Source organism: Harpia harpyja, chromosome 1, assembly GCF_026419915.1.
Source record: "Harpia harpyja isolate bHarHar1 chromosome 1, bHarHar1 primary haplotype, whole genome shotgun sequence".
NCBI lineage: Eukaryota > Metazoa > Chordata > Aves > Accipitriformes > Accipitridae > Harpia > Harpia harpyja.
The window spans coordinates 3,491,668-3,519,181 of record NC_068940.1 but is presented as its reverse complement, the minus strand read 5'-3'; the positions used below and the strand labels follow the sequence as shown (position 1 = coordinate 3,519,181).

The following is a 27,514-nucleotide window of genomic DNA, read 5'->3' as shown; positions in this document are numbered from 1 at the left end:
AAAGTCTCATCCCGAAGTCTTACCAATTAGGAGATGTTTAGTCCAGAAGTTGAAGAAATGCGTGTGTGCACATGATGAAAAAAGCAGTGTTTTGATTTTCATACGCTTACCAAAATCTGCGTGCCGGTGCCAGGGAACTACATCATAGTCTGCACCATGAAAGGTGGCTATTTTGTTTGATAGGTTCAATCAAACTTAAGGGTAAAAGAAATATATTATAGTGCCATAAATGTCTGCATTGATAATACTACGTGGAAATGGGAATTTGTTAGTTTAATGTTAATCAGGATAAACATCTGTTTAATTTATATGATTATATTTTCTCAGTTCACATATTTTAATAGCACCCCCCAAAAAAAAGTTTAAAAACCCATCTGGATTGCTAAAGTGTAAAAGCAAACAGACTTGTTAGAATTGTCAAAAAATACATGTAATTTATATTTAAGCACTTTCTGACTCCCTTTACTGAATGCACATGATTTATTATTTTTCTTCAAGGTTTGATATATTAACTTTTTACCTGCTAGAAGGCCTTTCATTTAAACGTGGGCTTGCAGAACTGGCTGAAATATTTCTCCCAGATTCAGACCCACACAGAAGGACCATTGTCTTTCGCCCAGTGCCTCAGTATGATGTCATAACCCTGCTCTCTCTGAGTAGGAAGCTTTGATTTATAGCCAGGGCTGCTGCCAACGCACAGTTCTCAGAACTTCGTATTAAATTAGATGACATAATGACGTGAGTCCAGAGTCTAAGAAGGCCTCGTCGAACCATTGAAAACCAATTAGCACAGATTAAGTTGCTTATCAGACTAATTTAGAACTGTGAGCCCTGTCAAATTTTAATATTAAAAATCGAGGACTATTTAAAATTGTCTGTCGGCCAACCTAATGCATTGTGAAGTAACAAGCGTTTAAAAATTCACCATATGAACCAAACTTGCATTTTTTTTTTCCTTTTTATGGCACGGGCCCGATCCTTCAGCAGGGTAGGGTCTCTTAAACGCATAACATTACTTTTGAGTCTGAGCGCATGTAAAAACTGCATCATCTTTTCTGTTTACAATTTCACAAATTCTGGCTTCGTTGCTGCAATTTATTACTGGCAAATCTCAGTGTATGGCAAATTCAGTCACAATTTTTCATTCTAGCCAGCTGAGAGTCTGCAAGACTGGATGTTATCTCAGCACCACGGAGCAGCTTTGAGACAGAATGCTTGTTGCCATTTGATATGGCTCTGCTGAATTTAAGAAATAGTCCAGTTTCTGCTAAAATTCTGAACAGCTGTAGGGCTTTCCAGTTAACTGCTGTGTGGCTAGGAGCGTCTCTTTCAGCTGGCAGGTTTTTACCAAGTCACTTAAGATTTGAAATATTTGAGCTACAAGTTAGTCAAGCTAATACTGTTCTCTGTTAAATATTAATCCTGTGAAAATTAACTGTACTCTCTGTATCACGTCTCATCTTCCTGTGTGAAATAGTCACTTGTGCAAGTGAGCGATGGTGGAAATGCCTATGTGTCATGACAGCTAGCTTACCGTGCCTCCACAGGGATGTATTTGAGAATGAAACCCCTTTTTCTAGCTCGGGTCTGTAAAGATTTGCAGTTAATCAAGCATGAGTCACTAGGTAAGCGGTAACGCTAGTCCCCGGCTGGCCGGTGATCAGCCCTGGCTGCTCTGGAGGAACCCACTGGGGTCCTGCCTGGGAGAAGATGGTGAAGGTGGGCACGGAAGGTTTGTGTCCTCGGCTGCTCTAAGAAGTCAGCTGGAGCTGCTCGCCCCAGCTGAGGGTCTCCGCTCCCCAAAAGCCAGTAAGGCAGTGGGAAGCGTGTGTTAGGAACTGGTAGCCTTATTGCATGCAGGTATTTTAACTCGTTCGAGTAACGCCGTAGGCACCGTGATGGTAAGTGGGTGGCCGGTGAGGACAGGTAATTGGTTTTGGAAGGTGTGCCTTGAAAGACCCCCAGCTCCTGCCTCGGGCCCTCCGCGGCCTTTTGCAAAGTGGAAGTGAACGGTTGCCCTTTTAAAGAAGGAATATAAGGGGATTTACACCAACTTTTGACACAATCAAAGTATTTTCAGAACGATCAGGTCAGACCCATAGCTCGTTTCAGTTGAGTTTGGAAATACAAACGTCGGCAAAGATTTTTGGCCTTTGTTAGTCCATTTGGTGAAGTTACATAGGCTGGGGAGAACCAGATAGAGGATAGAGTGTCATAAACAAACTGTTAACTGATGTAATGTAGCAATTTGTGGTATATCTATACTCCACAAGTCAAGTAATACTGTTATTCATGCAAAATACAAAAGTTGAGGTCTAGCCAGAAAGGGAAGTGTTAATGTCTTAAGTTTCTGCTGACATGCTCAGCTTTGCAGGTCTGATTCCAGATCATCTGGGTCATTAGGAATGGTTTCTCCAGGAAAAAAAAAATTTTAAAAAAATCCTACAGAGCTTCCTTCTCCAAACTGGTACCCTGTAAAGACATTTACACTTTTTTAAAGGGGAGTGAGTGGCTGCCATCCCAGCTTGGTAAGATCCGTACGTTCACTCTGCACGGTGTTAAATGTCTATACAGATGGCAAAGCACTGAAAAGTCAGATACAAATCCCTTCATCATTTCAGCATTAGTACTTTTTCTGTCTTTCAGTGTGATACCTATTCTAGTGATGAGATTAGCATACAAACAAAATATATGATACTTAGCAAGGGGAGACTTTTTTACTGTGTCGAAAGAACACATTAAAAAAGGTCACGGAGACAATTCATTTGAACAAGTTCTGACACCCCTAAGCCTAGGTGCAGGTAGTATCTGTCCTTTTAAAGACAATTTGTTTCCCATTACATGAAATAACAGATGCTCAGGAGTATCGGTTCAAATCAACACAAGGGGACAATGTAAACGGATGTCAAATAAAACGGAGGTCCCACTTAATTTCATATCCGTCCTTCTTGTTTCCCTGTCTGGCTACCAACCTGCCATCAGCAAACAAGCTACCGTGACTTACCCTGACTGGTCCTGTAATTAACACCGGTCTCTATTTGCCCTCTGAACTCTGAATTTCTGGGCAGCCAGGAGCATCCTTGGTGGCTGTCACCATCTCCAAGAGAGTTTTTGGACTAACAGGTCTGGAATAGAGTCCCTTCCACCCATCAGTCCTTCGCCCAGTGCAGAGTAGGACTTACTGGTTATCCTCTGTTGGTTGCGGCAGGTGTATCTCAGTGTAGCAACACGTGAGAAAACAGATTCCCAATGTTCACGGCTGCTAATCAGACCTGCAAATAGACCCCCTGGCATTGCTTTTATAAAGAAAAAATTCAAAGTGAAGTGACAAAAAAGTGCCTGGTAAACCAAGTAGCAAAGATCTGCCATGGAAGAGCTACAATGAAAAACCAGCCTGAGTTCAGGAACCTGCCTCCTTTAAAGTCTCCAGCCTGCCTGCCACCAGGGCTATAACCTTTCCCTAGGTTGTAACAAGTCAGACAACTCCAAGGTTTATTGGAGTTGAATTGCAAGTGGTTGAGGTTGGAATTATTTAGCACAGGTGTTTCTATAACAGTGATATATTGGGAAAATTCAGTGTTCAACAACCATCATATTTCCAGCTGTGCTGTGGTTAGTGCTAGTACAGTGAACCTAATATAAAACATGTGAGAATATTTGCTAGCTCAGGAACTTGTTAAAGGTATTTTCTTACAATATCTGAGCTGCTATGTTTATCTAGGTGCGTTTCTTTGGTCTTGCATTTTCATAAAGGGTGTGATATTGGTTTTATAAAGCTGTCACTGAACCTGGAATCTGCTTCTCTGCAACCAAGTGCATTAGTAGCCCTGCTAGCCAGTGTGCAGCACACGAGCAGGTGAAAATAAGATTATGAGGAATCCAATGACAGTCCATTATCCTTAGCACATTCGTCTTGAGCAGCACCTGTGCATCTGTTACATATATAGGCATGTTTTTACTAGGGGTGCTAGAAATCTTGAAACAAGTGTTGCAAGCATCTATATGTAAAGGAACATAAAAGGAGCAAAGTTAACAAGAGGCTAGGGGACTGTAAAACAAGGGTAGTGAAGTGCATTCACCAGCAGCGAAATTTGTGAGTGTTAAAAGAGATTTTATATGTACACATGCACACACGTGCATTTTTAGGGGTTCAAAAGACTCATACACGAACATAGTAAATGGCTGGAGAATGTGTAAGGGTGTTTGTAAAACACATGCAAATAAAAATACAGTCAGAGACACACAACACGCACGTGCTCTGAGCTGAGTTGTGCAAACATGTTTCATTAATAACTTAGTGCCACAACGGGTCAGTTATTCTAATATTCTGAAAGATACTCTCTGGTGTCACTGTAAATTTCCCACAGCACCTTTAAGCAACGCTGCTCCGGTGGATTTCTTTTTGGGAAAGAAGATAAATGCCACTCTGCATCCATACGCAATTGTTGTATGCATTAGAGTTGCATCTGGCTAGAAAAAAATACATCTGCAGACTAGCTTGGCCCTATTATTTATAATTTTCCTGAAAGAGAAAGTGGGTGTCTTTTACCTATGCACTGCATATGTTGTAGGAGAAGCAGCAAAGGCACCTCTCTGATTTGAGAGGGAAAGCCGATGTGAAAAAGACACTTTGATTTGAGGAAGGATCTCTTCTCTGATTTGAGAAAGCAGCTCTACATTTGTCATGACTGACTTGATGCTCATAGACAGTCATTCTGTCCACGTGCTGGTGAGATTTGGAGACATGGTTTGACAGCTCAATTAGACCTTCTTTCGGGACAATGGGTAGAGCAAGCAGAGGTCTAGAACGGGAGTCAGTTTTTCTTGGTAGCCAGAGACTGAGTTAACATTTGTTCGGAGCTGGCGTTAGCAGTTTGGATCCAACTTAGAATCACCGAGAGTTGGATGCAGCTTATTGAATATTTTACACCCATTGGCTGGTTAGTAAGATTAAACGCAATCATGTAAAAACTAAATAAATCAAATCCTACTCTTTCAAAAATACCCTCGTAATTGAAAACTTCTTGTACATAGTAGTTTGTCATGTATCTTTGCAATTTTACTTTCACTGAACTCTGAGAGCCCCATCTCCACCTTATTATGCTCCAGTTTACCGAATGTGCAGACATTTATCAAATGGGCCATCGGTAGCCGTAGAAATGCAGTAGTATATCCAAGTTAAAATTCTTGCTTTGATTACTACAAATCCATGGAGCCCTTGGGTCCAAAGCTTCCACTGAAACACAGCTATTTGCAAATAGATTTTTATAGCACATTAGTGCTGGAGGAGAGTCCAAAGAAAATAGTCCTTTTCAATATTAGAACCAGCTGTGACTTTCTTGTGCTGATGACTCATTCATTTTTTTTTTATAGGGTGGGAGAACTAGGCAAAAGACACACAGAGTCTTATTCAAGCCGTTGTTTGTTTTGCAAAGGGTATCCTAGCCACAAGCCAACTTGATCATACCAATACGCAACTCATGTTTATTTAAAACTTTTTTCTTTTAACAGTTCCAATTATAAAAACAGAACCCACAGATGACTATGAGCCTGCTCAAACCTGTGGACCAATGAACCAAGGCTTAAGCCCTCTCTCTAAACCGTACTACAGCCAGCAGATCATGATGCCCCCTGATCCTGGTTCGTGCCTCGTGGCTGGCTTTGCCTCCTGTCAGCAGAGAAACGCCGTGATGTCACCCTCTCCCAACGCAAGCCCCAAGCTGCACGACCTTTCGTCCTCTCCTTACAAGTGCATCCCCAACCCGGGCCACAGTCACCTCGGACTTCAGCAGCCCGCTGGAGGTGTCCCCACCATCCAGGAAGTGCCAAGGTCTATAGTTGTGCACCCAAGCTCCCCCGAGCAATCATCTCACATCATGCTGCAGCCGCAGGTGAGTCAACATCTGAGCAGTAGCTGTCCCCTTGGTTATCAACAAACACTCTATCCCAACAGTCCCTCTTCTCCAGTTCCATCTGTTACCCAAGAGCCAACCTATTTGCAGTCCTGCAGTCCAACTCACTCATCCATAATGGGTCAACAGCAGCAGCAACTGCCGAAGGTTCACAGAAATGAGTCTCCAACAACCCAACCACTGTCATTGCCAGAGTTGCATGAGGAAAGTAATCATAATTTGGCCCCTATTCCTGTAACGATCAAGCGAGAACCTGAGGAATTGGACCAGATGTACCTGGATGATGGTAAGTCTTCCGCAGCGTAGGTTTGCGTTCAACCATGTTGCTATATCAGTGAGTTCCCTTAACCCTCTCCTCCTTTTGAATCCCGGTGGAAAGAAGTTCAATTAACAGCCTGGTGGAATGGTGCGGACTGTTGCTTGGGTTGTCTTTATACGGGAAAGGGCTCTTTAATTTCGTTTGCAATAATGAAACCGTATTACCTAAGCGTTAAATGCTGATAGTTACCGTAGAGCTAGCTGCATGACCGATAGCTATGTTGCAATAATCTTAACCGTATGGTCTTGGCTTATGCCCATGCCAGTGACCTGTGGAACTGCAGTGAAAACATATTTAACATTGCCCCATCCATAATGCAGTGAAGCGTCTGATGTGCAAATCTCTTCACTGGAACTAAATGATAAACTGCTCTACTTCAGTTGAGAAGGTTCAAATTAAAAATGGAGGCACATCTTTCAGCGTAACTTTTCAGTCTGGTGGCATCTGACATTAAAACTAATTTTTCTTCCTTTCTTATTGCGGACTTGCTGCCGGTTTGGGTTTGGTTTTTTTTTTGCTTTTGTAAGATTCTATATGTATATGTATTCTACACGCACCACTGAAAAGTTAAAATGCTGTGATGAACTTGTCAGACTCTAGTTTCCAAAGATTTATTAGTTGAACGTAATAAAAGGGATAATCTGGAATTTGATTATGTGACCTCACTGAACTGTGATTTAGCACTTGCTGCTAAGTATCCCAGTAGTATTCTGGACCCTCACCTTAATGCAGTACGTGAGTTCCTTTCCAATAGCCACATAACTTTATATAACATACCATGCTATTTGAAGAAGAAATGCCTTTGAAACGGCTGCATTGAAACTAATTGGTGCCAAGGAACATCTGAATGTGATTGTCTTTCAGGGAGAATTTAAAGACAATTCACTGCACTGTTTTTAAAAAAAGGACATTTAGTCATTCTATTTTAAACAGCGTGATACTCACTGAATTAGGATTACAAATGAATGTTTTGGAGCTTGAGTAGCAGCCTTTTGCTTTTCAACCCCAGGAAAATTATTTTTCTTAACAGAAGTTATTATTGGTTACATGATAGACAGGTCTAAGGAATTTTTCCTAATTAGTTCAGTTCACTAAAGTTTTGCACAACACATCTTTTGTGACAAGGTTTTCTTCATATAGTGTGCATTTTTACCACATATCTATGCTGTAAGGAGCAAAATTTCAACAAACCAACCCAGAAACATACACAAACCAAAACAAAAAGCCATGCCCAAATTTGGGTTTTGAGAGAAGCCAGAAGTTATCTATGGAAGGAGGAGAATACAGATGAAATCTAAACCTAGTCTATAGCTGTCTTACTAGAAAAGCATAAGAGACGGGCAATCTTTCTGCCTTACCTCTCTGCCTTACCTCTCCAAAATCCAGCAACGACTTCTCTGACAGCACTTTGAAAGCTGCCTTTGGCTGGTCTCTGCTGGAGAGATGGGACTGTGGCTCAGGGGTGAAGGGTGAAGCTCCTCAGCCATATCTACTTCAGGTTTCTCCTGGAGGAACAGAGGAACCACGTGGTCTGAGAGAGAGATTTTTAGTTTTTTCAGCAATGCTCATTCTCCCTGACAAAGCATTAGTGGTTTAGTCTTTACCCCTGTCTCTCTTCCGTCCCCTCTTCTGGACACAGACACACACCAGTCCTCTGACAGATAATCAGAAGTAATTGTAGAAGCCACCATGTACATCTGCGCTGATACTTAAAGTTGACTTTGAAGATCTCTTCAGCCAGCCAGACCCAAATATACTTCCCTTTGGCATCCAACAGGCTATCAGAATCCTTCTGTGGCTGACCACAAGAACTATAGACCAAGAAAGAATTCGTAGACATAACAGTCATGGTAACAATATATAATAGAAAAAAATTAACTTACGCAGTTCCAAAAAATTAACCACCACCAGTTCCCTCTAAGGGTGGTAATCAGAAATGGTAACGAGAAGAAGTCCCTTTTCTGTGTCTACACTGATACTCAGGTTTGTCTCAGGGGTCACGCTGATGGAGCTGCCTTTTCCAATCTCTGCCTTATCTCACTGCCTGAAGAAAAGGTCATCCACTCTATGTTCTGTGCTGAAATCAGAAAGTGGACTTGTAGAAATCAGGAGTGGACTACTACTGTCGTCTTACATGTCTCAGTATTTGGGCAGTCGAGAGAGTATGCAGCAGAAGGGCTCAGGGCAGGAAGCACGTCTTGTGGGACGGGTGCTGGCCAAGACCCTCTGTTCAAACCGTGCCGAGCCCCAGCGTGCCTCAAAACACACAGCACAGGAGCACAAAGCTGTGAGTCAGGCTGGAAGCCTCTTTAGGTCTCTGCTATATGCATTTCGTGGAGGCAACCTTACCACCACCGGTGCAGAGACTGGTTTCACATGACATTTAATCTGATGTAACTGCAGGCTCCCATGGAAAGGGTGGCCTTGATCCATCTTGCCCTTAGCCACATGCTCTTGCTGCTTCCTTTGAGTCACATCGATTGATTATGGAGCGGCAGAGCAGGCTAATGGAAAAATAACCTGCCAAAAATAGCAAAACCCACGTAGTTTTCCACTGGGACAGCTCACGGAACCACATCCCCCGGGTCCGGTAGCCGGGTCCAGCCCGCGAGAGGGGCAGGAATCCTGTTGCTGTGGGTCAGGGAGTGCAGCGGGATCGCTCTGGGTGGCAGCAGCCCACCCATAGGCCAGAGTAAGTGGGACTTGAAGCCACATCTGATGTCATCTTATCCTCCCCAGCAACTATCTAATCAACTCGTCCCGTCTCAGTAAAAAAAAAATCCCCTGCTTGTGCTCACCTATTAGTTACGGAAGGATGACATCTGGGCTGCCCTGGCTCAAAGGGCAGTTTGGCCGCTGCGGTGACTGCCTGGAAACCACCAGTAATTGCTCCTGGTGTCCCAGTAGGTGCTCTTCACCGAGATCGGCACTGAAAAGGCAAAGCGCTCCACACAGGCAATGCCTTTGTGCCTGGTGCCGATTCATTCAGACCTCTGGCCATAACTGTGGAATAAGGGAGAATGGGTTTTGCAGAGTGGCTCCTGCCGAACAGGAGCAACTCATTTTTCACGTGCTTGAATTTTTTTGTGGAATAGGAGCTTTTAAGCCATCGCCATTGTTTCTTGATAGTATCATATCCATCTTTAAGTGTTTTCCTTGTTGTGGGTGGGATAGCTGTGCTTTATGACCGTATTCTGAAAACCAGAATATCAAATCATACCTGTGAGTAAGGACAGTTACTCTTTTTTTTTAAATAGATTGCTGGTCTACCTCTTTATAATTTGTTGTCTCACTGATTCAGTTCAGATCCCTTCATGCAGCATGATTTACACTTTTTTTTCAGTATTTTTTCAATCTTTGCACCTGTGAACAATATGAAAGCCAGAGAGAGGTCAGATGTATTTGACTGCTTTCCTTGCCTGCTGCTCTTCAGTATACCAACTCTTTCCCTCATCCCTGAAGTAATTTAGAAGTAATGAAATATTTTAATGACATTAAAAATTAAATTCTCAAAGCATCACTCCATTAAAAAAGTGTATCTTCACAGTGTCTTGTACCTATTTAATACCTTCAGTTTTACCTGAAAGTACTTATGAAGTGTGAGGTATAGACATCTAACATACTTATGGGGCTACCGGACAAATAAAGTATCTAACTGGTTATGCCAGGTTATATTTCATAAAATTTTGGTTGCTTGTTTACCACTTTGGGGAGGTTTGATTTATGTATCTAATATACGTATAGCAATCTTGGACCAGCTATAAACAGAAATTTTTTGGTTTCAGCTTAAGGGATCAAAGCAATATTCATTCCTTTTGGTCTGGAGTATCTCCAAATATAGACCATCTATACTGCAGAATATAGATGGAAAAAAACAGTCAGTGAGTTTATATAAATATATATCCTGTATATGACATTTTTCTGCTTTGGTAATGGTGGGCAGCTGAAGTGATATAAAGGGAGCACCCGAAGAGACTTCCATTTTGGCAAATAAGTTTCGGTCTTGGCAATCTTGTTTTAAATCAAAATCTACAGTAGCCACCTGGGCTACTCATTAAACGTGCTGTCCATTTCAGTATGTGAATATATGATTCAACATGTAGAACGTATTTAAAACTCGGCCCGTAAAGTGATACCTGATATATTATGGCTATGCTCTTGATATTGAAAGGTGTCTGGCTTGTATACCAGCATGCGTTCAAGTAATTCTGAGTTCAGCCTCCTAACAAAGATTATGGCTGACTCCCTTTGCTGCTTTCACGGCAAGGTTTGATGAAAAGCGGTTGAACTGTGGCATTTATGGCTGGTTTTGGTCCTCTGCGGCAGCCCGTGGTCCCTGGCAGCGGGAGAGGGGTTGTCTCCTGTCCTCCCCACCAGAAGCTCTTGCAGCAGCCTGCAGGGTGCTGGGGCACCCTGGCAGACCACACCAGGGCTAACGCTGCTTCCACCTGCCTGTGCCTGCCCTGGGCAGCCAAGGTGACGTGACGTTCCCCTTCCACACCTAACGTGGGAGCAGTGTGGGGTGCTGGGGTGGCGGAGCTCATGGAACGTCCTTAGACAGGCAGGCTTGAGGGACCTCTTCAGTACGAGTCCATGCAGTAATTGATTTTAAGAGAAAACATTTTATTCGGGGATAGATGAGTCTAATGGGCTGTACAGCCCTTTGAGGCGTGAAGTGGAATTAGCATTGCCTGAAGAAATGGCTGGTTTGGGGAGGCTACAAGCGATGAGAACGCTTCCTGGTCCCTTGAACCAGTCGTTCTCTCAAGAGGATGTGAAAATGTACCTAATTAGTATCTCACTTTTGAATGTGCTCCTCTCTCCAGCCCTCTAACTAGGACTTGGGTCAAAAGCTGCTGATCCTGCTTCTTTTCTGTTGACCAGGGCAGCTCAGGTAATTTTGCCAAATTTTAACTGCTTTTCTTAGGGGTAGAAGAAACCCCGAGCCAGAGGAGTGTAAGTTCACACAGCTTTCAGGATGTTGAGGCAGCTGGGAACTGGCCAGGCTCACAACAGGAGATGCTAAAGGTGACTTGAAATCACCTTCCTTATCCCCATTTCCCTTTCCTGGACCTAGCGTAGCCTGGGTGGAACACAGAACTGAGCTCCAAATCTTTTATTTCGCCAGGCTGGAGAGAGTTCAATTAGGCATGCTAATGCCAAGAAACATTTTTCAGGTTGTAACTGGCACTCCCACAAGCTATTACATTTTTTACCTGCAGCAGAATGACACTCAGTTGTGAAATTATTTCCTGCCGTTAGAAACATCAAAGAAAGTAGTTTTCATTACAGACAAATATGAAGCTATTTCGAAAAAGCAAGCGGGAAACACATTGGTACCAACAGGAAAAAATGTATGACTTATGTTCTCGGCAGATTTCAAGGTGGATTGTACACGCTGTGATCCCATTTGTTGTATTAACGCACCACCTTTACAAAAGCAGGTTTTAATTGAAAGCAAAGCAGCATCCTGGAGGATTCTTTATTGCTTGAGTACTGACGCTGAAGAAGATCTTGGCTTCTTTGAGCTTTGCCTGGGTTGTAACCTCAACTTTTGAGATGCAGTCCCAGCCACATTAAAATCGGCAGCACGCACCCATTGCTGGCAGCGGGGCCAGGGTTCCACCCGCCGCTGAAAAAACTGTTTTCCAGAACACCCTGAGTCCTCTGTAGGAGCCAGAACTGAAATAACAGTATCTGAAAGGCAGATCTCTTGTCTGAAGTTTTGTATATTAATTCAGCCTCCTCCTCTCCACACGGACGCTTTCATAAAGGTCTCTATCCTGATCTTGACTTGATCGGGTCTATAAATCTTTGTGTAGTAAGATGAAAATACATTGGCCATAAACGAAGGTATCTGATGTTTAGATATGTGGCTAACAGAAAGTATCAGAACCACATCATCATCTTTTTTAAAACAAGGAGGCTTTTGTTCTTGTGATTGTCTTTGCACAGCTGTGAGTTTTATAGCACCGTGCCAATGAATGCACTCATTGCAACTTTTATTTTACTCTGAAAAGGTAAATTGGGAGCATTAAGCCCCCAATAAGTATGTAAAAGTGGCAAAACCACAGGTAAAGTGTTACTGAAAGCTGCAGCCCTGCCAGCCATTTCATTTTAAACATGGCTCTTTTAAAAATAACTTTTGCAGTAAAAGCTGTAACTCCTGGATGTAATATGAGCTATTGCTAATGTCATTCCCATGAATTGCTTACAGTGTTGAACTGTTAGATGTCTGACAAGTCCATATATCTCCTATACAGTATATATGAAAGTTTTTTGCCGCTAAACCATATGTTCTTTTTTTCACTCCTCCATATTCTTCAAATGCACGTGGTTTGGTGATATAGTTTATTTGAACAGGAACCATAGCAGACAGAATTATTCTTTTGCTGAAATGTATCCTTTTTCATACATCTCAGCTTCATGATTAAAGCAATTGGCTCTCGAGGCATTAAGTTGAGTCTGCTGCTGCCACAATTATGCCTTTGAAAACTCCTGAGTGCACTCGGTGATTTCCAGTAGTCCAGATGTCATTAGAACAACACGCAGGTAGTCTGCAAAGTCCAGTAACACTGTCTACACTTCGGTCTGGCTTGGGCGAGCTTTTCCCTCCCTCCCTCTTGGCCAAGCCTCGCAGCTCTGGGAGAAAACAAATAGCTTTCCTCATGGAAAGTTTTACTTAATCTGGCGAGGTGCCTGAGCCTAGACCCTCCTCGTCTCTAATGATGATTGAAAGTGTACACGCTACTGTGATAAAACATGCTGAGTCGTTAACATTTGGGGCTTGGGTCGTACGCGATGAGTAAGGGAGGACTGAAGTAATGCGTTCGAGTCAGACCTTCGGTGGACTCGCACGTCTGGGTTTGAGGGATATCCTGTTACACGAAACCGCACACCCACGGGATCGGGTTTTGCTGTTTCTAGCGGGTTTGCTGAATCGGGTCTCCCTGGAGGCCCACCGGAGGAAAGCCCCCAGAAGAGCAGCTGACCAGACTAGGTGTCACTCCTGGTTTTCTCCAGTCCCGGCCGTGCGGTTGCCCACGGAGGAGACCTGCCCGCCTCTTAGCTGTGAAACCCAGCAGCGACCTGTGCTTTCTTCTAACTCCAGCACTTAGATTTCCAGGGAGCTCCTCGACTCCCAGGCTTTCACGGCAGAGTCCGGTCCCTTCAGAGAAGTCCTGAGTGCCTCCACCCTCGTTCGGTGATGGCAGGCACTGGCGGAGGGAGCAGGAGGCCGGCCAAGCGATGGGAAAGCTTGCAGAAAGCAGCAGGCAGTGCTTTGCAATGTTTTGATACTCAAGAGTATTTTTAGCGTTGAAAACCCAGCGTTTGCTTGATGTGCATCTGTGCACGCACCTTCGCGTTAAATATTTTCAGTCGTTAAGTGTTCAGCTGAAGCCGCGTCGCACCCCCTCTTTTCAGCTAAGAGCCAGCTTCACGCTGCAGCCCTGCTCAGCGGCTGTGCCGTTAGCTGGGGAAGAAGTTGCTTCTCGCTCCCATGCCTGATTTGCTCTCCTATTTCCATAGTAATGGCATTGCTGTTTCAAATGGTAAAGGTTTTGTGGGTTATTTTCTCTTAAGTTTTCCTTGGCGATCGGGGGAGAAGAAGTTGCTGTATCTGAGCCTTGGTAACATTTACATCTGCTTTTAAGCCTGGAGGAGTGCCAAGGAAAATATGTGGCTTGCAGAAGCACAAGCTTCATGAGAAAGCTTTGTTCCGATGCAATTCACTTTAGGAATACGCTGTTTATTTGAAACATTGCTGCCGAGCCGCGCGGCGTTAGCTGGTCAGGTGTGGCCTCGTGGCTCGTGTACGGCCTCTGCGCTCTCGTGTCCTGAACCCATTCTGGCAAAACACTGCCGGGGAAGTTGTAGAAAACCCCTCTTCGCCCGGGAGCGGAGTATCGCACGCAGACCCCTGCTGCATCTCGGCAGAGCTGGGCTGAAGCAAGCCGCCGGCTCAGCCCAGCAAACACATACGTGTCAGAGGAAGGGCTCTCATGGGTGAACTCCCCGGCTTCACGTACGGTGCTCTTGGCTAAGCGCTAGCGAGCTGTAGTGTTGCAAGATCACAGAGCGGCGAAGGGCCTGCCTCTGCTCCCACTTAAGTCAATAACACCGTTCCCTTTGGGTTCGTTGGGAACGGGACCAAGCGTATGGCTGGTAGTTAAAACGCATAATAGCTGCATTCATTGAAATCCGGTCGCTGATAGACAGGGAGAGAGAAGGAGTCATTTCTAGCAGATTTCTGCGCGGCTTAGTTGATCATTTCGTCTGCGTCTGCCGGACAACTGTGGGGCTCGGTCATGGGTCTGATAGCAGCTTGACCATCGCCGTCGAGAGCGGGCTGCCTGATAACCTGGCTCCTGGTCTTTCCTCCTCTCCGAGGAGCTAATGCTGATTGCAACCAAAGGGGGCACAGGCTTTCCGCAACAGGCTTATCTCCGGGCTGGGAGGAAGCCTGTGAAAAAAAGCAGACCCTCAAAATGTTCCCCTCCTCCTCTGTCACTGAGGAAGCCTGCAAATTCTGGGCGTTGAAAATACCTGGAAACGATCGGTGAGTAAGAAACGCAGTAGGAAAACCGTGGTCCTGTTCCTCGTTGGCCAGCCTGGCTGGGTTTGTCTGCGATCCAGGGAGCTGGACCAGCCCTCTGCCTGCTTTATAGGCTTCTCTTTGTCGGTAGGTCTTCTGCATTTGCACACTTTGAAGCCTACTGCAAGACAAATACCAGAAAGCGAAGTGAGGTGGTGCTGCAAGGGTGTCAAAATTCCCAAGCTGTACAGTCCCTGAGCACATGAATTGCAATACGAGCACTTGAACAGTCTTGAAAAGCAATGCTACGTGCTATCAAAGTCCGTAATTAGTGGATTAAATTCTTTAGTCCTTAGATAGTTATAGCTCATGTTATCCAAGCATCATGTGTGCAGAAGAACATCCCTCACTTGCCTTGTCTTTGCACAACTAAAGCATGATTTTTCTACTTAATTTTGGCCCTTCTGCAGCCATATGAAAGTGCAGAAGACAAGATTTGACTCTTCATGTCTGTGCTGTCCAGATTGCTCTTGACGTTAGATTTCTGCGGGAGCTAGGGCTAAAGATTTCTTCCATTTCATAACTCCTGTGATATCTTTGGGGTTACAGAATACGTATTGCAGTAGATACTGCGAATCAGTTTTGATTCCCTGGGAGCAGCATTCAGTTCTTTTTCTAGTGCTTCAGGGAAAATACATGTTTCATTGCCAGCTCATAAGCAAAATCTTCTGCAAATTACTTAAGAAGTAGAAAAAAATGCTATTTTGGCTCACAAGCCTCCAAAAATACAAAACTGAAGAATATTTAACTTTTATTTCTATCCGGTATATGCAAACCCATACACACATAAAGTATGTGCGCACGCATATATATGTGTGCGCACATACACAGACTTAAGTGTAACGAGCTGTAAGACTTGGTATACTAATTCTTTTGCTTCTTTGGAGTTGTGGTGGGCAAGAGTGATGTAAGTCTCTTCTACTCATGACTGACTGCTCTGAAAATCCTGCAGGTGCCTGTTGAGTAAAACCTTTTAGAAACGTGAGGTCAGGTGGAGAAGTCCATCCTGTGGACCTTCTGTTGTGCACAGTTCGTTTCTGAACTGAAATGCCCGTTGCAGCTCTGAAATCTGTCTCCACGCTGCTGCGTGCCTCTGAGCTGCAGTTGTCGCTGCTGCTGAATGTTTCTCAGCCATCTGAGCTTTTGCTATCCAGCTATTCTTTTGGAAGACTGAAGCAACTGGTAAAGATGATCTCTTCACTGTTAGTTGGCTTTTTTTCCCCCGTGATAACTCTGCCTTCCACCAAGTTCCAGGCTGCGCTTGGACTCAGCTATTCACTTGAGGGCTTTCACCTCGGAGCATCTGCATGAGCCATTAACAACTTCTCCAGGCATCTTCTCCTTATAGTAATATGTCTCTGGGTCAGTAGTACTGGGAGGTTCAAATGTTCTTCTCAATCTAAAATGCTTATGTGTGAAATTGTCATATAGAAAGAGGTTGGCAGAGAACTGGTCCTGATTTTTTCAATTACGCACACTCTTGTTTGTTTTCTTTCTTCTGAGAATTTTCCCCAATTCATTAATGTTAACCGTTGTGCGAAATGATACAGAGCTGTCCCTTGGGCCGCAGCAGTCAAAGGCTAGAACTTCCTGAAATTGCTAGAATTGATGCAATGCAAATTCAGGTTTTGCAGAAAGATATAATGAGTCCAAGTTCTGGCTAGATGGACCTCACCCAGGCACTGCACGAGGTCTCTTTGAAAGGGAGCGATGGAGATGGCTGCTCTACTCCGGTCCACTTTCAAAGAGTTCTCAGGGATTTTTGTTTATTTTTTCTTCCACATAGAGAGTAGGTTGGGATGAGGAAACACCTCATTGCAAAAGAAAAAGAAGCAAAACTGGTTCCAGGGCAGAAAGTGCCATCAACCACAGGGAGACTACGCTTTTTTGCATCAGCGGACAAACACGGCAGCAGTGGCTGCTTCAGAGAACTTTCCAGGAATTCTCCCACTGTTTCCAGAAACCCGGGCTGGACCTTTACAGGCCAGACAAGCACCACTACAGTCTGTTCAAACCAAAGACTCACAATTGGACATACTGTGTTGGATCACCACTCGGTAGGAACCTGCAAACCTCCATTTTTGCCAGACAAACTGCTGGTTTCTGCCCTATTGGGCATACAGCCAGCATTGTCAAGATAAAGGTGACCATCTCCTTTGCAGAGGGTTTAGACTTACCTTTTTGCAATCCAATATCCCAGATATTTCACACTATTTCAATGGTAAACTAAAGTCGTAAAGAGGAGCCAGCAGCGCTGAAGTCAAGGAAAGGTTTGCCGGAAGGACGTGCTAAATTGAAAGCATCTTCTTGCGCTATTTTAGTAGCTAGTTTTCAAGTCCAGAGATAGCTGCTACCCTCCGCTGAGTTGGTGCATACTTGCTGGCAGAGTCAGATCTGTGTGACAGGACTCCAGGACCCCCAGTTGAAGCAGGGGCTCTGCGTGGGGCTGCTCCCCAGCAAAGATTCAGCGCAGTTGAGCGATCGGGGCCCTTCGTGACAAGTACAAGCAAGTGCCTGTGTGTATATGCATTTATTCTATTTGGGAAACGTACTGAAAAAAAAAAAAAATAGAAGCTTTCTCATGATGCTGTAGCAGGGTTAGCAAGCATTTTAAAGTTTCAGACTTAGAGTATGGCTGTGAAACTAGCTGGTGGCGTAATTAGAGTGAAAGAAGGCTTGAGAAAAAGAGAAATGAGAGGAAGGTTAAATATAACATCCGCATAAAAAAAAGATGAGCAAAGATGAATTTTGGAAGAAGAGGGGAAAGGGTGAGTGTGGGTGTGAGAGAGAGGGGTTTGTTTAAAACCGAAATGGTACAAATGAGTACTAATAGCCCAGGATTTGACTGCCATGGAAAAGTGTATCTAAAGAATACCTCACTTCGCCCCAAAATAATTAAAGTACAGAGAAAAATGAGAGGAGATGATGAAATGAGCAATGTGCTCATTAAACTTAGGTATATCAGAGGAGAGAGTGTATCTGAGCAGTAAGCTCGAGTCAGTCTGTTTGTCTGTATTGATCTGCAGGGAGATGGCTGCACTGTGTGGAGGTCGGAGGTTTTGGGGGCCCAGGTCCATCGGGGCAGGACCCTCAAATAACCCTGGGAGTTAGTTCCATGTTCTATTGCCAAGTTCTCTAAGGAGCGAGGAAAGGGCTTCGGTGTTACCACTGGGTGGAGAGAGCTCCTGTAAGGAGCCCCCAAAAAACTCAGAAATGTGGTAGAAAAGAAGGGGGGGGGGGGGAGTGGTCTTTGAGTAAATACAGTCACGTCACCTGAACTTAGTGAGAAATTTTCATCTCAGTTTTAACACTTCTCTTGCAGTGTAACAGGACATTCAGTAAAAATGAGAAAAATCAGAAAATATTATCCATTGGCTCATCCCCAATTAGAAATTACCCAGAAAAAACACTGCTAGAAGGAGTAGAAGTGATCAGCCTTTGACAAGGCAGAGGGGGATTTGTAAAAGTTCATTTTCAAGGTTATACGATTGAAGAATAAAACAGGAAATCCCCTTACTTTGCAACTTTTCGAAAGATGGCATTCAAATTACATTTAGGATATGATCCAAATGCCATGAAAAGTTTTTCCATCAACTTCAATGGATGTTCTAAAACAGGATGTGTTAAATCAGGGGAAATAATAACAGAATCGCAAGTAAATTAACAGAAGATTCACAACACGTTATGAATCACTGTATTAAAGAATCAATTAGAGTCAGCTATTTAAATAAAGGCAGAGTAGTAGCAAAAAAAAATTTGAACTAGAAAAAATTAGAACATCTGCTGAAGTTTCCAAAGCTATATTTAATATTAACTTGGGAAAAGCACCTGGACTGAATGGTGTCTCATCAAAAATTTGTAAGTGTTTCCAGACCAAAATCACTTGGGTACTTTTAAAAAAAAAATCATCTGCTCAACTAAAAGAGAAAACTCCTCTCTAAACCCTTCCCTACTGCGGAATTTTGTTATGGGGAATATCACCGTCTTAAAGCAGAGAAGCAACAAAATGCAAATGTTTCTGTATGGTCCAGGTTTTTTTGTTGATTGTTACGATCTAGTACCAGAGTCTCTGCCCCGCTGGCTGCTGCACTCAAGCTGCACCTTCTGCCCCAAGAAACTAGTTTGCTGGAACAGGGCCTGCCCTTGTATAACAGTACAATTAGCTAACAGTGGGGTAGACTTTATTATTATTATGAAGAATATTTCGGATTCAAGCACTCAGCACAGAGGAGAGTATGAAAAGCAAGCTGACTTTTGGTAGAGATGCCAGATTTCCTTCCAAGAAATCTACAGGCGGATGGACCATTTCTTTGGTTGTTAGGTGAATATTCAGAGAAAAAATCTGCTTTTGAAATTTAGAGCAAACTTACTGTCTTTTTTCACTTTAGTCGGGAAGGTACGAGGAGACAGGACTGCCTATGTCTGATCGTGTGAGTCGTGAAACGTTTGGTCAGCCAGCTAGAGATCAGCCAGCCATATACCTGATGTTTCAGTGCCTATATTTATGGTTTCTCTGATGATGAAATCTAGATTTCTGCAACGACGAACGTAATTTCTCTGCTGTCAGTTAAGACCTTGTTTCGGGGAGGAGCTGGCAGATGCTTGTGATGCCAAACGAGGCTGTATCATGCTTTCTGTTGTGCATGGTCCCCTGAGCAATGCGGGCCACTGCCTCCCTGTGCCTATTTTCTGAAAAATGTCGGTGTTCAGAAAGCTGTCTGAAGACAGATTTAAATTTGATATGAAAAACTTTCAATTAGGGGAAGCACCGCTGCAGGGGAAAACCCCACACCTTGACACACTAAAACGATTGCAAGAATTCTTCTTTAAGATGTCTGAGGAGGAACATTTCTCCTAACATGGAAGAGACATCTAGATTTTACATTGCTGCTACAAAATGAAAATCTTAGAGTGGGAGAACTTAGCTTTGGTTATTCTTGATAGAGACAGCTAGAGTAAGTCAGCATAGATCCATCTAGAAGTAGTGCAGCTGCACTGATTTCTACCTGTTCAGACCCTAAACCCATTTATTTAAGAATGGATGTACTAGTTGCAGGGACAGTTCTTCTAGCTACACTCTTACTTGAGATTACCCCACTTTTAAGTACAAACAGACATTTCTGTGTATCTTTCTTTTTCTTTTCCTTTACAGACCTTTACTTATATTATGTATCTGTATCTCACATGCCAATGGAAATCAGGAAAGGAAATTAATTTGTATGAATGGACTTCATAAATTTAATGATATACCAGTAATGAAATCCTGGTTTGCAGAATGAGAAATAATAGGGCTTTTCCAAAATATCTTAATCCTTGGCTACGATTAGTGGCATAAAATGAACCATTCTTTCCTATGTGTCTAAAGTCCAAGTTGTGCTCCATGTAGCTATGTGATATTCTTTCCAGTCTCATGTCAGTAAATAATTGCAGTGCTGCTCTTTAGTCTGTCTCTGACCTTTGCTATGCTTGCCTTTCTTGAGCAAAAGTTGAGAATTGTGACAGATTGATCTCCTTCTGTGATCTGATCTAGTCTAGTGTGAAAGGGAAGTTCGTTAATCCTACTCCCGACTTCCTTAACCGGTTTACATAAATGTACTATTCTATAAGCATATGTAATACAGCACAGCCATAACAGTGCTTAAACAGGATTAGGCAATACCTCATTTTCTAACTACTTCTACTTTTGCAGAAATACAAATTCTCTTTCTTTATATTGTCAAGGGTGATTTTTTTGTAAAAAAATTATTTTAACTGGTTTAGGTCTTATGAGTTTAGGCTAGAATATTGTCTAGTCTGTCTAAACTTGTCATAATTCTAGTTGTTGTTACCTGAACATGAACCAAAGATGAATCTTGTTTAAAGGAGCCTCTTCTGGGGAGGGGAAGAACCAAGTAGCTTAACATAATCTGGTTTTAACAATTAAAAATTGGCAGCTGAGCTGTGTACTCAAGCAAAGCAAGGATTTTTAGGTCTAGGGAAATGGTAGAATCTAGAAAAGAAAAACCACATGCTACTAAAACCCTGTGTATGGTTTTCCAGTATTCCTTAGAAAGCAGGTAGGGCTCTAGGATCAAACTGTACCCTCACGCATATGCATGAAAGCCAACACACTGAAGTAAACAGAGTGATGTGGTTGTCCTCTTTGAGTGGTAGGAATCAGAAGTAAGTCTGCTGACATCAGAGAAGTTGTGTATGCTTCAAAGTTCAGGCAAAATAAGAGACCTACTTGCCTTTTTTGCATGTCAACATTAAAACATTTCAAATAATCTTTAGGGAATAACGAGCAAAATAGGGTGTTTACGACGCAGTGACTGATTCTTTCCTGCCAAGCCATCAGACCTGTACCTTGTGCATTTATAGACCACCTTTACCTACCTGCCTGTGTTTAATAAGGACTTGATGCAAAGCCCCTTGAAGTGAATAGGAGTCCTTCTGTTGTCTTCCATGCTCTTTGGATCAGGCTTCAACTTACAATCACGAGAACCTATCACTTAATGCTCTTAAAAAAAGTAATGCATGAAAACCTCTAGTACTGGGTGAAAATTTAAGGGCCCAAGAGTTGATGCAGACACAAGTTACAGTTCCCAAAGTAACTGTAAAAGATTATATTACATGAATATGTAAAGGTTAACGGCACATACAATAATCTGAAATACTGTCTGTATTGTATATGTAGTGTGACTGACTTGCAGGGTTTTAAGAACCCTCACTTTGGTTGTTTGGGTGTGCTGATATTTAAAGCAATGTTTGTGTTGGTTCCAAGGCCTAGGCCAAAGGGATCTCAAGGAGCCCTACGTTCTTGCACATTGCCTAGTGGATAAGTATATTTTGGGTAAATGCACCGTGCCTGTTTCTGTCCCCCTTTATGCCAGTAGGAAAGAGAAATTTCTCTCCTGGCGTAGCTGTCGTACAGGTACGTAAGGTCCCTTTGTGCCATTTTGGAGGTCTCTTGAGTTGCTGTACTCTTTCGTGTGGTCTGTAACAAGATGACGACAACACTGCACCATGCGTCCTCCATGGAAAACAGGGTAATTTCAACACTTTTCCATTTTCTGTAATGTTTTTCTCTGAAGCGGGAGGCTTGCTTTATGTGTGCAAAGCTTTCTGTTGCAGCTCTCCATAGATAGCCATGACAAAGAGAAAGCATGAAAGCTTCTAGGGCAGAACATTCATCCTCGCTTATCTGGCCCTCGGAGACATTAGCTAATCGAGGCACGATACTCCATACAATAGGACAAGTGCTGTAAAGCTACCTCTGTTATCCCAGTGAGCGTGGAGACTTATCATTCCCATGGCCATTTTACAGGATTTGTTTTCTTCTGACAACAACATCCACAGCCTACGGTGCTATCGACTCCAACAATGAATCTGATGCTGGCTCTGTGTGTTATCGGCTCCCTAATAACTGTCTTTTTTTTTTTTTTTTTTTCTTCTTTCCCACCCCATTTGTGAGAATTTGTCCCCTGGAGCTCCTCTCTATCAGGCCCCTGCAGCTGCTGTTATTTTAGATATGGCAGGAAGTAGGTACCGGAAAACAGCGAGAGCTCGCAGCGCTCAGAAAAATCTAGAAATTCCTCTGATTTACCCCAGGCTCTGGCTCCAATCAAAGCCGTTTGCAAAAAAAAAAAAAAAAAAGAAAAAAGAAGAGGGAGAGGGAGAAGGGGGGGTGTTGGCAGGGGGAAAGGCCCAAGCAGACAACGGTGTCTGGGCTGCGCGTGTCAGGAAGGAGAGTTTCAGCCATCACCTCCTGCGGGGTACCGGGGAGATGCTCGACACAGCCGTGCGAGCCGAGGAGCGCTTGGCTGGGAGCGACGTTCCAGGCGCTGCCGCCGGCACCCTCCCTCGCCGGCCGAGAAAACCCCTTCTCGCCCGCCCAGGGACGTGCGTTTCTAAAAGCTCATCCCTTTTTTTACGCTCTCCCCTCTCGTGTCCGGTGTGCGCCTAAAGCAGATCAGCTTACCCGGTCGTCCGGCGGGCTCCCATAAATGCTTTTAGCAGCACTTGGCAAAGGGCGCCAGCCAAAGGCACTGGTGGAAAGTCACTAGAGCAAGAAACTTACATCACTACTACTATTATTATTATTACTACCGCTATTATTATTATAATTTTACAGCTCAGACGGGATACTTCTTAATCTGCTAAGCAAAGACCTTTTTAGCCACTTTGAATACCTTTTAAATCAGGCTGACTCTGGAGATGACTTCTAAAAAAAAGAAAAAAAGAAGAAACGGTAAAGAAAAACACCTCCAAACCTTTCAGTTCAGCAAGCGGTTTAGAAAAAAAGACACCACCACCCCCATACACAAAGACATACACGGAAAAGATACTACCTTTAGAACTGGTTTTAATAAAGAAATCTTCCTCTTTGACACAGCAGATAAGGAGGAAGATGTCCGCCCACAGACATCTCACACCATTAGCGATCTAGTTAACATCTGTAAATGTTTTAGGGAAAGAAATTATACTTTGAGACATTTATTTTTTAATTACAGGCTCCAGATGAGATTTGTTAGAGCAGGGAAATGTATCCCATAGCGACTGATGTCAATAGCAAGCAGTCCCTAAAGCCAGCCAGGATTGGGAAAGCCATGCTGTTTGCTGCTCTTGGCACTGCTCCCTGCTTTCACAATGTCAAACTTAGAACCGCCTTTATATGCACTTTCCATTTTTTTTTCCACAGTAGCTGTTGCCAGCAAGCTGTAAACTACCGTATATCACTCAGATTTAAGAACCTAAACTTTAAAACAAATTAAACTCTTGTTGACATTGTAATAAAAATCAGAATCGAACTGAACAGCTCAGTAAAACTGCACTTCAATTATTTTATGGATTTAAGATTGTTTTCTAGGATTCCCAGACTCCCAATACAGCAAAGTTATTTCCTCTTGGCAGATGTCTGGAAAAAAAAAATTCATTGAATGGATAAAATTATGTGGCAGACACTAGGTTGAAGCCTAAAGGGAGGAAATGGTGTCTCCCCAGCACCTGTAAATATTTGCTCTGTGTCTTGACCAGAAGAGCCGTTCGTCCATACTTTGAAAAAAAATGTCAAGGTATTTATTTTGTGAGTTTTTAAGAAAAGAGAATTTTCATCTGTTAAAACCCAGTTCCTAACTAGGTGTTTATGTGGTTTTGAATGAGAACGGCAAATACGGGTTACGGGTCTGACCCACCCTTCAGAACCCCATCCAAATGCAGGTAAAAGCATGCAGCGCACGAGTGCTCCCAGTCGCTGGCCTCTGCTTATCTTTCATCTCCCTACTTAGCAGTTAATGTTGGGTATTCTTTTTATAATTCTCTTTTTTTTTTCCTATTCTGTAAAATGGAAACAGCGGTTTCCATCCGATTAATTGCCAGGTTTCCATTCTTTATAATGTTTCCTCTCAAAACAGTTTGGAATGAAAGTATTTCAGAAATGTGTGTAGACGGAAGCTACTGGAGATAATAATTTGTTTCATGTCACTCTGTTTTACAAAAGGTGTGGTGCACAAGAAGGGCTGTTACGTGGAGCAAACAGCAGTCGGCTTGCGCAGCCTTTCACCAAAACCTTTGTGGCACCTAACTTGTTTTCTTTCATCACATCAGCAAAATGTCCTTTATGTCCCTAAGGCCCCTTGCGTTCCCAGGGTCTTCAGGTCTTCAGCAAGAGCTGACCCTTGCTGGGTTGCTCCCCTCACAAGGATGCTTCTGAAGATTGAGCCAGATGTTGCACATCTGCATGCCCACAGCTAGGTCCCGGGGTCTGCATGTTCTGGCTGAACCCCCCCGGGGAGCGCTGGTCCCTCTGAGCAATGTGTAGTTGTGTGGATTTTCTGAAACGGCTGTGTTAGGCTCCGTGCATTCGCCTCTTGATCTGAATTGGCTGACTTACCTGACTGAATCTCACGTAAGCAGCCAGTTTTCTTCACTGTAGCATTAATAAGTTTTTTAAAGCTACTCTTGAATTGCTGTTAAAGTTCTTCCACTCATTTGGTTGCCTGGAGCACCTCTCAAAGTGCAGGCCAAATTCCTGCTGGAGTTTGGATGTGTTGCCAGATCACAGCCTGGGCCGTGGAAGCACCCTGTCATTTCTCAGCTATCGAGAAGCGAGGGTTTTGGAGTCCAAGTACTCAAAAAGAGGCAGAAAATAAGTCTGTCGCACATTGCGAATGGTTGTTTGGAAAGTGTAATGCAAACGTTCTGAATAAAATTTCAGGTCCTTAAGTGTGCTTCAGAGATGAGTGTTGTTCGCCTGTGTTTGTCAAGTGCCTTTTTCCTAGTTCTCTAGTGCTGGCCGCAGGTTTGCCGTGCTTCATTCTTGGGGCAGAATAAATTTCCTCTCTAGTGGAGAGCGCTGAGCTTCAGCACGGTTCCCGTGTCAAGCATTGAGCTGCAAGGGGGAAGGTTTCTTCTTCCCTGGGAGCCCGGCTGTGATTCTTACTGAATTTTTGCAGCCATATCTGGTGTTTTTTCTGTTGACATTGCTCTGTCAGTCCAGCCTAAGGAGCCATTCTGCAGCTTAACACAGCATGGGGGAGAGGGGAAAAGAGGAAAAGACATTTTGCCATGTTTGCAGCTCTGTCGCACTGGGACCATATACAAATAAGAGTATTCTTCCAGCTGCTCTAATTTGAGACGCTTGCTATATATAGGCGGTTTTAGCATCCGAGGGGTACTGGAGTCCACCAACTGTCTGGACACGGTGGTTTTCACAGCTACGTCTTCTGTGCTGGGGAGAGCGCCTAATAACGCCCAGCTGGTGCTTACCCCATCATGGCCCAGCTTGCATTGATATGTCTTCAGTGTGGCTCTACGAAATCAGCCTGCTTTGGATCAAACCTTCCCACCCAAACTGGATGGGAGTTGTGTCCCGAAAAGGTCTTTAGCTAGTGTAGTTCGTGTAGTGCAAAACCAACGCAAGAGTATCATTAACCACTGCCAGTGCTCTTCTCCGAGGAGCCACGGCGGAGAGGACGTGCATTCCTCTTTGAACTGCAGCGTTCTTCAGCAACAGATGCTGCCGTGGTTAAAATAAAGTCCTGTGGCATTATGTACAGCTCGCATTACGGTGGTGGCCAGGTCATCATGCCACAAGCAAATCTATCACCTGACGATTTGCCTGCATCATTTTTTTTGCAGGCTGTTTGCAGCCACCAGTGCAGATTCCCAGAGCTAGCCCTACTTCTGTGCCAACTGCTGAAGATTAGCAGCCATGTTCCATCACCTAAGGATTTCCCCCAGCCAGCGCGACCTTTCCCAGCCTAGCCCCCAGCAGGCTCGTAGGTGGATTTCTTTTCCCTTATCAAACACATTAAAAATGTTATTAGCCCCACCCAGCATTTCTCCTCCATTGAGCAGCGTGTGGCCAGCCACTCACTGAGTCATCTCATGGCCATCGTTTTATCTGCCTCAGCAAAACTCCTGTGAATTAGGGGTTCGCAAACAAAGCTCAGCCTTCAGCACAGCCTAGGTGGGATTGTGGCCCAACAGTGGTCGCCCCCCCAAGCAGCACAAATATCGTGTATTGTGTACGCAGCAGCATCCTAGTGTTGTCCCTGCCTCGGTGCCCTCTTTGCTAGATAATGTGAATAATAGCATTGATCTTTTCTGTTTAGCGCACGCTTTGAGGTTTGCCGATGAAGAGGGCTATAAAGGCAAGAGGTGTTGGTGATGGTGATGATAACGGGGCAAGTAGGGTGCATTTAAAAAAAACAAAAACCCCTCCTTGCTCAGAAAAAGATCAGACAGACCCTGTTTGAACCTATCTCCAGGACACTTCTAGTGTTGAGGCCCAATGTTACTCCTACTGAAGTCCATCAGGCTTTGAGGCTGGTTGAGTGGAGGAAGAGCTGAGTCTCTTGGCTGTTCTCTGCCGTGGAAAGAAAAGGGCACTCAGCAAATACTCCTGCGTGACCCAAGGTGCTTCTTTCTTTCTTCCATTCATTATTTCTTTGCTTCATTTGATATGCCCAGCTGCACATGAGCTGGTTTTTTACAAACAGCAGCGCAAGGTGGCTCATTTTGGAGGATTCCAAGATGATCACTAGGGGCCACATTATTATTACATAAAGTCAATTAAAGAGCATACGTGCACATCCCATTGATTTGATTTAGAACTAACAAAAGCTTCAGTAATGTGCAATTACAAGAAACTTAATGACCCCTTTATATTGAATGCAACTTCTGTGGCACCTAATATGCTTTGATGAATTGCTCATTATGTGCAATGTTGGAAAAGCTTCTAAAAAGATTAATAATTGTATAATCGATAGAGAAATTCAGTCTTATTTGGCTTTTTTTAAACTCTGAAATCAGTTAAGTCATGGAGATTATGGATCCTCTCTTGCTCCCCTTTTCCCTCCTGTACCCCCAGATTTTTTTTTTTTTTTTTCTAAAGGTAATCTGTCACTTTTCCAGCATGTGGAGAAACCCCTTCTCGAGTAACGTGAAGCGGTCTGGCCTGATACGGATTGCAGTGTGAGGTCCAAAAGGCTGGTGCCAGCTGCCGGCAGAAATCGCCGGTGCTGGGCTGAATGTGTACGCGTGGGATGCTCCTTTGGCGGGGCAGGAGGTCCCCGAGTCGCAGCGTCCAGCGTTGGGCTCAGAGCTTTGCAGCATGGTCCAGACCCACTCCCCCTCTCCCATTCACTGCCTGTGGGCTTGGGGAGCTGCCAGCCCTTGGGGCCCTCAGGTGGGCTTCAGCCTTGC

At 43.8% G+C, this 27,514-nt stretch overlaps 1 protein-coding gene across 5 annotated transcripts in view; it reads left to right on the top strand.

Annotated features, from left to right (window-relative positions):
• The window catches only part of NFATC1 (nuclear factor of activated T cells 1), a 115,149-nt gene that overhangs the window by 76,195 nt on the left and 11,440 nt on the right, over positions 1 to 27,514 (top strand). For 2 of the 5 annotated variants that reach the window (XM_052802133.1, XM_052802217.1), the window contains exon 9: positions 5,512 to 6,198. In XM_052802133.1, coding sequence (XP_052658093.1) covers positions 5,512 to 6,198 — 687 coding nt within the window. Of the gene's footprint in view, positions 1 to 5,511; positions 6,199 to 27,514 lie in introns of those variants that run through there. The other 3 variants (XM_052802300.1, XM_052802385.1, XM_052802463.1) reach the window with 3 other exon arrangements.